The sequence below is a fragment of the Primulina tabacum genome, chromosome 15, assembly GCF_025594145.1.
Source record: "Primulina tabacum isolate GXHZ01 chromosome 15, ASM2559414v2, whole genome shotgun sequence".
In the NCBI taxonomy this organism is placed as follows: Eukaryota; Viridiplantae; Streptophyta; class Magnoliopsida; order Lamiales; family Gesneriaceae; genus Primulina; species Primulina tabacum.
In genome coordinates, this window is record NC_134564.1 from 25,853,093 (window position 1) to 25,864,910 (window position 11,818).

At 34.8% G+C, this 11,818-nt stretch overlaps 1 protein-coding gene across 1 annotated transcript; it reads left to right on the plus strand.

Annotated features, from left to right (window-relative positions):
- Nucleotides 1-759: 759 nt before the first annotated feature.
- LOC142526503 (UV-B-induced protein At3g17800, chloroplastic) lies at nucleotides 760-4,150 on the plus strand. The gene is given in 4 exon segments (XM_075630948.1): nucleotides 760-962; nucleotides 1,594-1,874; nucleotides 3,142-3,638; nucleotides 3,641-4,150. Coding segments are annotated over 4 exon segments (1,215 nt in total). The 5' UTR covers nucleotides 760-836; the 3' UTR covers nucleotides 3,952-4,150.
- Nucleotides 4,151-11,818: the final 7,668 nt, after the last annotated feature.

Here is an 11,818-nt window from a genome sequence, read left to right on the forward strand (position 1 = left end):
TGTCTCGCTGTTCTTCGATCGTTTCTACATCAAATATATTATCTCAATTTTTTTTATACTTATTTTCAACATTAAAAACATGATCTCATATAACGATCTTACCATTATCAAGAAATATGAGCTTGTAGTTTTACCTGTCAATGCCAAAACAATGGCTTGACTCAAAGTGTTACAATTTGAACGTTTGAGGAGATGAGAAACAAGACTTAACCACGAGTGATCTCTATTTTGAAGGAAATAAAGACTACCTGAATCCTCTAGAATCGAGGGTTTCACTTGATTATTAGCAACTTGTCCACCAGAGCTGCATATCTGGCTCTCTGATACCACGTTAGCAAACAAAATCCATATTGGGAAAAAAGAGACAATTGAAAGAAGTTTTTATTTTTGTAATAAGTCTCTATTGAATTGAAAAAGATTATCCTTATATACATGCTACATAATTTGTCGAGGAAGTAAAATGATATGCTGACTGGACTTTGGTAGGATTTCTAATCTATTCTATTTTATTAAAATTGAGAACATGATAATAACGAACTATGAAAGACATCAACATTTTCTTCCAATTTTACCGTTATATGATACTAATATTAAATTTTTTTTTTGTTTTATTACAACACACACTTTTTACTTTTATTTCAACAATTCAAATATCAATTTAATCCCTCTATAATTTGTCAAATTTCACTTTATTACATCGATAATGATAAAAAATTCTATAGACACATAGTTAGTTCATATAATGTTTAGTTAGCGGACATATAAAAAAAAGGAAAAAAATTGAAAAAGGCCATAAAATATCTGCTTAGCAAACTGCGGTTTGGGAGACAAAGAAGATGCAATTCGCCGCCGTAATATCAGAAGTATCGGCGGTTCTTCCGCCGGCCTGTGGATGCAGGTCTCCGGATTTCAAGCATTGCAGGTCCTCGTTCGACGCCAAATCTTTACTTTCGTCCTCCAGAGTAAGCTTTCTATGTTTCTTTTCCAAATGTCCGTTGTCCATTCCCTATCGACTGGGTATCTCGTTCGTTGGTGTACTTTTGCCTTGTCTTCTATTTTGGTGTGATATTCAGTAGCTGAGGAGATTATTCATATTTAGTTACCATATCTTCTCATGTTATTCTGACGATTTAAGGCAGGGGGACGATTTTCTTTGCACCTGATGCAGAAGCATGGCGAAATTGAATTTTCTGTAAATCCTAGTGAAACAATATTGCTCATACTTGCAAGGAATTACTTTCTGGATTTGGAAAAACTCGTGCACAATGTTTGAAGTGGATATTGAATTGTGAAAAGTGGTGCCGCATTTTTGTTTTCTTTTTAATGATTTGAAGTGTGGAGAATAGAATTACGGGATGACAATGAGTACCTGGTATGGACAATTGAAATATGTTTTTTCTCAAAAGAGAAGCCAAGTGTGTCACCCTATTTCACTGAAATAGGTGCATGATATATGGCATGAACAATGAAATTGCTTGCAAAAATGGTAGCTTTATACAAAAAAAGCTCCTTAAATTATGTTAAATTCCACGGTGATTCTTGTATTATTTGCATGATTCCAAAGTTCCAGTCTAAAATATGATTTGTTGGTAGAACTGCCCCTGCCCTTTTTCTGGTCCCAAGCTAGAGTTTCGGTCAGAGAAGTTCAGAACTAGAAGGTTCATGGTGAGAACCTCTGAAAATTCAGGAGGTGATTTGATTGCAGTGGCTCCTCTTCAGCTCGAGTCCCCTATAGGCCAGCTTTTGACCCAAATTCTACAAACACATCCACATCTTCTTCTGGTAACTGTTGATCAGCAGCTTGAGAACCTCCAGAGTCAAAGGGATGCACAAAGAGAGATGATTACATCATCATCACAAGATCTCCTTAACAAGTATCTGTTACTTCTCTATACTTCTGTTGTGTCAATCCTGATGCTTAACAAAATGATAGTATTTCCATTGTTTGAGCGTATAGCCTGCCACATGCTTGATCATAAATATTATTCAGTAAAGTCGGGTTTTGTTGCCAATGTGATGATTATGCTTCTATTTATTCAACAATCAAAATGGATGCACTTAGACCATGTACGCACTGGCCTTTAACCTCTTAGGCCTGCACATGTCGTGTATCTAGTCTTACATTGGTTTATACATGTAAGGATGTAGATATCAGCATCCTGAATTGACAGGTTTAAGGGAGTTTGAAGAGTTACTTATCGAAAATATAAGTTTAATGTTTCGTACAGAGAAGTTATTAGTTGAATACAGTAGAAAGAAAAAGGTGTATTTTGTGATAATTGCATTTTGACTACAACTCCCTAAGCGCACTTTCAATTGTCAATCTCCTGCAAAAAGCTGACTAGTAAAATCCTGTGTTACCGTTCTTAGCCTACGTACTCATTGATAGCCAGCCTGCTTTTGTTGATGAAACTCCCATTGGCCAATCCTGATAGTTAGTCTTGCTTGCGTGATCAAACTGAGGGTGAACATCCATTTAATTTGAAGTTCAGATAGTCTTTCTGGGAACAAATGAAGTTCATTGATAAGTTTAATGTTTCGTACATAAAATGCAAACGATGTATGGCTCCTACTAAGCTTCGAAAAAATGAAGTTCAGATAGTCTTTCTGGGGAAGATTTCCAGGCTTATTTTGAACTTGTTATATTATATTTTCTCAATGTAGAAGTATCTGTAACACTTTTCATGATGTTCCACCCCTCATCATGCATGTGTAGGGTTGCCAAGTTAACGTGTATATATGGCCTGCTAACTAGTGACTAAAGTTAACTGAAAACAATTGAGGGATGTTTGAGATGGGAATGAGAAAAGATAAACTGCTAGATATTAAACAGGAATTTATGTCAAGGAAGTATATGGTAGAATGCCGCCCGACACTCCTGAAATTTCCTGTATTATACAAACAAACTTCTTTCACTTTACACCTCTCGGTTGTTTCAGATGAATAACATTGAGCTTTGAATTGGACCTTGTGTGACACTATCAACATTATGTAAAATGATAATATTCTTGAGGCCTGTGTATCTTTTCTAGCTTTCCATTCAGAAGTTATGGAAAAAGATAATGTAAAGGATTCACGTGTCATATTCGTAACCATCATTGCTTATAGTATGAGTTTGAGTACAATCTTTATTAATTTTAGGAGAATTGCTGAAGTAAAGGAGAAAGATAGGAGGAAAACACTGGAAGATATCGTCTACTGCTTAATCGTGCAAAGATTTGTGGAGAATGATATTTCAATGAACCCCAAAATAACTACTTCATATCCTGCTGGAAGAGTGGATATTTGGCCAGATCAAGAAGAAAAGCTGGAATCTGTGCACTCTCGAGAGGCATTTGAGATGATAATTAGCCACCTGTCTCTTGTTCTTGGGGAGCGTGTTATAGATTCTGTAGATACAATAGTACAGATCAGTAAAATAAAGCTTGGCAAGCTTTATGCTGCTTCAATTATGTATGGGTATTTTCTAAGAAGAGTCGACGAACGTTACCAACTTGAGCAGTCTATGAACACGCTTCCTGAAGGTTTTAGTGCAGATACGGTAAAATCAGAACAGCAGGCATCAGAGAAGCAACTCTTGGATCCCGATTCGTTATTAACCATCTATCCTGATGATGGTGATGGGGAACACATTGTAGATTTGGCACTGAAGAAAAAACATACAAATTGAGATCCTATGTGATGTATTTGGATGCAGAAACACTTCAGCGGTACGCAACCATAAGATCTAAAGAAGCGCTATCTTTGATTGAAAAGCAAACACAGGCGTTGTTTGGAAGGCCTGATATTACGGTTACACAAAGTGGTACCCTTGATGCATCGAATGACGAAGTTGTTTCTCTAACATTTTCTGGACTGACATTGCTGATTCTGGAGGCTGTTACATTTGGATCATTTCTATGGGATACAGAAAGTTATGTTGAATCCAAGTACCCCTTCATTAATAGCTAGAGAGGTATTTTTTTTTTCAAGATCTTTGGTGATTGCGGGTGTGGTAATTTGGTGCTTTGAAGTCGTCAGCGTCTGGAAATAGATGTATAGCTAAGTCAGGCAGTTGTAATTTCTGAAAGTTTACAAGGTTCATGATGGGGAGACGAGTTTGATTTCAGCTATGGTTCATCAATCTTTTTAATATTATTTTTCAAGTTTATCTTCGCTTTGGTGAAGTAACCGACATCTAATATCGATATATGGAGCAAACCAGGAAAAAACGTTGATCTCCCAATTTGGTACATACACCGAGGAAAATCACATCACTCTTCTTGCAATCTCATGTCTAAATTTAATGAGTAAGAGTTAGGAGAACATGTTTTTGAACATGATTTTATCTACCAAACACAAGACAATAACGAAATAATTTTTGGCAGAAAATAGGCTATTTCCAGCATGCATTTCTATACATTAAGCATATTTCACATATAAATTAGTACATAAACTGAGAATTTGAGCACATATTATGAGGGAAATCGCATATTCTGAGGGGAACCACATTACTCTTTCTTGCAAACTCTTATCTAAATTTAATGAGTTAGGAAAACAAGTTCGTACCATGGTTTTTATCTACTAAACACAATGCAATAACAAAATAATCATTGGCACGAAATATGTTAATTCTAGCATACATTAATATAAATTTAGCATATATCGTATCAAATTTGGTACATAAAATAATAATTTGAGCATATATTTCAAGGGAACAACATCAATCTTTTTGCAAACTCTTGTCTAAATTTAATGAGTAGGAGTTAAGAAAACAAGTTCTTACTATGATTTTTATCTACGAAATACAAGACAATAACGATATTATTATTGACACAAAGTAAGTTACTTCAAGCATACATTAATATAATATTAGCTATTTGGTATCCATTTTGGTACAAAAACTGAGAATTTGACCACATATTTTTAGGATAACCACATTATACTTTTTGCAAACTCATATCTAAATTTAATGAATAATAGTTACGAAAACTTGTTTTTACTATTATGATTTATATCTACCACGCACGATGCAATAATGATATAATTATTTACACGAAATAGGTTAATTCGAACATATATTAATGTAATTTAGCATATTTTGTATCCAATTTGGTACATAAACTACGAATTTGAACATTATTCTTTTTGCAAAATCATGTCTAAATTTAATTAATAGGAGTTAGCAAAGAAAGTTCTTACCGTGCTTGTTTATATATCAAACACAAGGCAATAATATTATAGTTATTGGCACAAAATAGATTACTTGCATAATACATTCATATTCATTTACCATATTTTGTTCCAATTTTGTGCATACACTGAGAATTTGAGCATATATTCCAAGGAAAACAATATCAATCTTCTTTCAAAGATATGTCTAAATTTAATGAGTAAGAGTTAGGAAAATTGGTTCTTACCATGGTTTTATCTACCAAACACAAGACAATAACGATATAAATATTGGCATAAAATAGGCTACTTCCAGCATACATTCCTAAAAATTTAGGATATTTCGTGTTCAAATTAGTGCATAAACTTGGAATTTGAATATATATTCTGAGAGGAACCACATTACTCTTCTCGCAAACTCATATATAAATTTAATGATTTAGAGTTATAAAAACAAGTTCTTGCCATGATTTTTATCTACTAAACACAAGACAATAATTATATAATTATTGACACGAAATAGGTTAATTCTAGGATACATTAATATAAAATTAGTATATTGCTTAACAAATTTGGTACATAAATTGAGAATTTGAGTACATATTCTGAGGGAAACCATCTCTCTCTTCTTGCAAACTCATTTCTAAATTTAATGAGTAAGAGTTGGTAAAACAAGTTCTTACCATGGTTTCTATCTTCCAAACACAAGGCAATAACGATGTAATTATTGACACAGATAGGTTACTTCTAGCATACATTCATATAAATTTAGCATATTTATTATTCATTTTGGTACATAAACTGAGAATTAGAGCATATATTTTGAGAAGAACTACATTACTTTTCTTGCAAACACATGTCTAAATTTAATGAGTAAGAGTCAGGAAAACTGTGGGGACCCGGACGCTAATCAATTCTTAATCGTCATCAGGATCAATTTACTAATCAAGTAATTAGGGTCATAATTTTTTTTTTTAAATGCGGAATGTAGTGAAATCAAACTAATATACAACTCAGTATAAAATAAAGTACAAGTCCTGTACCGTCTACAAATCAGTAAAAAGCTAAGGTTCGACATCTAAATATCAAGTGTCAAAACTCTATATACATCAAAGTCCGAAGTCTCCACTCTATCACGATCTCTCCTCATCTCCTGGACCCTGATCCTGTCCCACATGTTGTCATGTACATATACAAACAAGACAACAGCCGGCTAATTCCGGTGAAAATATAATCCCAGTATAAATCAACGAAACATGCAATCATATGATAAACATAAAAGCATGGATAGATAACAGCAATATATATCAAAAGCTGAAACATAATCAATATCAAACTGTCGACAATGCTCGTGACTCCACGACTCAGACTAGACTCAATCCTAGTCTAGGGATCCCGGTTTTCAGATGTGGTATTCCTATATCGACCAACAGTAATAGAAAAGACTCTAGTTCTATCCACGTCGATATAACTAAACATCCAGTGTCCTGACCTAACCGTCATGGACTGTGGCTCTATCGCCAATATCCTATCTTGTGACATCGTGCAATGTGCCCGTGGCGATCCCGCCACTATCAGGCACATCTGTCCCAAGATTTCTACACCATCTAGTGACATCATGCAATGTGCCTGTGGCGATCCCACCACTATCAGGCACTTCTGTCACAAGATTACTCGTCTAATACCTGCTATCTATAATTCAAGAGAAAAAGTATATCAATCAAATCAATGCAAATATCAATGCAATAAAATAACGTATGTGCTTTAGGGAAACTCAAGTCTAAACCGACTCAAGTCGATCTCCCAATACCACATTGAATTATACCTTTCGTTTGTGGTCTCGGTCTGACGCAATCTCAGTTCTGAACTCAAGACTATCTCTGTAAATCTGAAACGACATGTCGAGAATCATAATATCAATATTCTATTCTCAATTCAACACTGAATTTGATTAATCTGGATTTAATCCAATTCACGACAGAACGACACAATCTCAGTATCCCCGTCAATATCAAATCACCAGACATCAATTACAAATCATAACTCATATCCGATATAACCTGTAATTCATTCATAATCCAAATCTGTCCGATTTCAAATTAATATAATCAGAAAATCATAACAATTCCATCATCAGTCCGTTTCTTAATCTGACTTCGATTCTATGATGTCTGCTATGTCAAGAGCACTATATATGAATCCCATTCAATTCTAACAATATCATAATTTCAAGACATGTCAAAACTTAATAAAACTTACGTCCAGTTGAAGCCTGCGTTGATAGGAACACAGTACTGAAGTCGGATTCAAAATCTAACGGACAGTTCGAAATATAAAGGCGTAAGGATTTTTCTTAAGAATTCTCTGAAGCTTCTCCTCGATTTCTTGCCGGAGGAAATGAAGGAATCACTTTTATATATCAATTTGCGAGGTCAAGACAAGTGGCCTACTCTTCATGTTTATCAAGCGGCGCTCGGGCGGTCGCATAATACCGCTCGGGCGCGGCGTGTTCTGTCCAAGAAGTCTAATTGTTGGACATTGGCGCTCGGGCGGTTAAAGATTACCGCTCGGGCGCCATACTTTCTGCCCAAATGCTCATCAGGTTAAACACTGGCGCTCGGAGCGGTGCGCTCGGGCGGTTATTTTCTACCGCTCGGGCGCCAGACATTCTGTCCGAATATCTCCTAACTCATATGCTTTGCCCAATCCGGTCTCGTAATGGCCCGGCTATAATCACATTAGTTCATAATCAATAATCTCAAATTAATAGAATCAAAATCTCGGGCATTACAAAAACAATTTCTTATCATACTTTTTATCTACAAAACACAAGAGAATAATGATGGTGGTTTTCCTAAGAATTTATGCCCATAATATCACGTTATGAACCAAATTGCAAAAAAAATTATGCTGCAATTGTTTTAATTTGTATCGAAATTAATTTATTTTATGTCAAGCATTTAGTTGCTAGAATCTTGTGATTTATTTTATGTCAAGCATTTAGTTGCTAGAATCTTGTGTTTAGTAGACATAAAAACAATCGAACAAATCATATGTCACTCATTCTTCTCTAGTCAATGACTTAGAAGATGAACAGTGAAAATTGAGAGGAAAAGAGATTTACTGACTGCTCACTTCATATATTTATAGGCTTCGATCCAACGGTCGACAAATTGATCAGTTAGCTTCAACAATCAGTTTCCCTTTAAACATCAGTTTGCTTCAGTTCCAGCAGGATTAAATCGATCAGTTTTTCTCATGTATCAATTTACTTTACTAAAATTCAGTTTGGTATTCTTTCATAATTTCAAGGAATTTTTTAATCATCAAAAACATTAATTTATCCAACGGTTAAGAGATATAAGTTTGGGTCAAGACGATAGTGGTTTCTCTCGAAATTTATGTTCATACTCTAATGTTACATACCAAATTGCAAACCAATTATACTGCAATTATTTAATCTATATCAAAATTAAGCTATTTTATGTCAAGCATTTAGTTGACATTGTCTTGTGTTTAGTAGATTAAAAACATGATAAGAAGTAGTTTTCCTAAACCTTACTCATTGATAAGACATATAAGTTTGAGTCAAGATGATGATGGTTTCTCTCAGAATTTATGCCCGTATTCTCACGTGATGTACCAAATTACATATAAATTATTATGTAATTGTTTTAATTTGTGCCTAAATTAACCTATTTTATGCTAAGAGTTTAGTTGCTAGTATCTTGTGTTTATTAGATAAAATACATGATAAGAAGTAGTTTTCCTAAACCTTACTCATTGATAAGACATATAAGTTTGGATCAAGACTATGATTGTTTCCCTCAGAATTTATGCTCGTATTCTCACGTTATTTACCAAATTGCAAATAAATTATATTGCAATTATTTTTATTTGTGCCTAAATTAACCTATTTTATGTTAAGAATTTAGTTGTTAGTGTCTTGTGTTTAGTAGATAAAACATATGATAAGAAGTAGTTATCCTAAACCTTACTCATTGATAATATATAACTTGGGTCAAGACGATGGTGGTTTCCCTTAGAATTTATGCTCGTATTCTCATGATATGTATCAAATTGCGAACAAATTATATTGCAATTGTTTCCTTTTTATCGAAATTAACCTATTTTATGCTAATAATTTAGCTGCTAGTGTCTCGTGTTTAGTAGATAAAATACATGATAAAAAGTAATTTTCCTAAACCGTATTAATTGATATGACATATAAGTTTGGGTCAAGACGATGGTGATTATCCTCGGAATTCATGCTCATATTCTCACGTTATGTACCAAATCAAAAACAAATTATATTGCAATTGTGTTAATTTGTGCCGAAAATTGACCTATTTTATGCCAAAAATTTAGTTGTCAGTAACTTGTGTTTAATAGATAAAAAACTTGATAAGAAGTAATTTCATAAACCTTACTTATTGACAAGACATATAATTTTTCTTTGGTCAAGACGATGATGATTTATCTTGCCAATAATTGCGTTGAAAGTATCTTGTGTTTGGTAGATGAAAATCAGAGTAAGAATTTGTTTGCTACCTCATACTCATTAATTAGACATATGTGTTTGGGTCGAAACGATGGTGGTTCCCTTTGAAATATATGCTCATATTTCACGTTATCTACCTAGGATATGATTATACTATAGTTGTGTTGTATTTGTGTCTTAATTACCTATTTTGTGTCAACAATTACGTTGAAAGTGTTTTGTGTTTGGTAGATGAAAATATAGTAAAAAATTGTTTTCCTAACTCATACTTATACTGGAATTGTGTCGTGTTTGTGCCGGAATTCACCTATTTGTGGCAATAATTAAGTTGAAAGCACCTCGTGTTTGGTGCCTGTTTTATGTTTTGTTTGTTTGGTCTTTTCGTATTTGCATCGTGTTATATGTATGTCACATTAGAAGTGGTCAATAGTTGGTGCTAGATTGGTATGTGGTAGCCAATGATGATGTTGAATGAGTCACACATACACATGTCCATTTTTGTCACGGCGTTAGTTTAGAACACACGAGCGGTTGACGCATGAAAATCTTAATTGGACAATGGAATTTTCGGAACGAATGTTGGCAATAGAAAAATGCATGATATAGTGAACTTGGAAATTGTTTGTGGGGAATTTGAGATGCACTAGGTGACTTTAACTTGAACACGTTCCTTGACACGAACACTGCCCAGCAGGACGAAGATGAGTTAGACACATTTATGCTAAGACCAATGCATTGAACCGAGCTTACCGATAATAATTGAGTTGCGATTTTTGTACCTGTATATCTAGCCTTGTCAAACCATATTCATGCACCCTTGAGAATGGACCAAAGCCACACACTCATATCTCTTGTTCATATCCGAGGGAGGACATAAAAATAAGAAAAGTATGCTGCATGAAAAAAAAAGATGTAAGGTGTGGGAGGAGCCAAATAAAGGAATGAAATTCTACTCTTAGGCTAAAAGAATGGAGATGTATGGAGTTGAAGAAAATCAGATGCAAAATCTGAATGTGCACAAATGATACACCACTGTACCTCCCTCGTTTCCCGTTTTAGCCTAATCGAGATACCCATATCCTATGTTGATTTATGCCTGACGAGTTCTAACTATCCGTGTCGCGAATTGGTAACTAGTGAAGAGGGACGTGAGAGAGGGATTGTGTACACTGACGTGTTGATTGAAGTCTCTTACAACGTTGAAAATTTTACTGTGGAAATGCATGATGCTTGAGCCAACATTGCAAATACACACGTTTTTAAATACATGAAATATTGTAGTGCTGAAACTTCGTGGTGAAATGCGGAACTAATGTCGTGCGTTAGTGGATAAAATATGTGTTGATATTCGTTGAGGCAGACCAGAACCATGAATGCACCGACATGCTACTTCTTGTGTTGTTGTGTCCTGAAACCTATTTTGCTCGTGGGTGAGCAAAAGTTTAATATGGGGGGTTGATAGAGGTCATAATTACGTATTTTAGTGCATCGTGTGAGTCGTAGTTTGCATCGTTTTGGTTGCATGAAGTCTGCATTTTGTTCATTTCATATTAAGTTATTGCATATCATCACCGCTCACTGAATTGTATGAATGAGCAGGAAAGACGACGGAAAAAGAGAAAATTCCACTGGAAGTGAATAAAATGACATACCACTTGGTGCTGGGACGGTAATTTTTGACCGCCCTAGCCCATGCAGAAGCCAAGAAGGAGTTGGGCAGAAGACTTCACGCTATGGCGGTACTTATTGACCGCCCTAGCATGATCACAACAAAAAATTGGGTGCCCAGACAGAACACCTGTGGGGACCCGGACGCTAATTCATGTCTTAATCATTATTAATGTCAAATATAACAATTAAGAAAAATGAGACTAAATTTTTTTCTTTTTAAATTATAACTGCGGAAACGTACAGTAATCTATCTGATATACATGTCAAAATCAAAGTACAAATCATGTACTACATGTCTCTATCTCAACTAGGTTCAACGACTATACATCCAGTGCTGAATCCTATTCTGCTTCTGGGCCCGGATCTCCACGCTAACTATAATCTCTCATCCTCTTTCTGATCCTGATCCAGTCCCACCTGTTGTCATGCACACATACAAACAAGACAACAGCCGGATAACTCCGGTGAGAATTACATTCCCAGTATAAATAACGT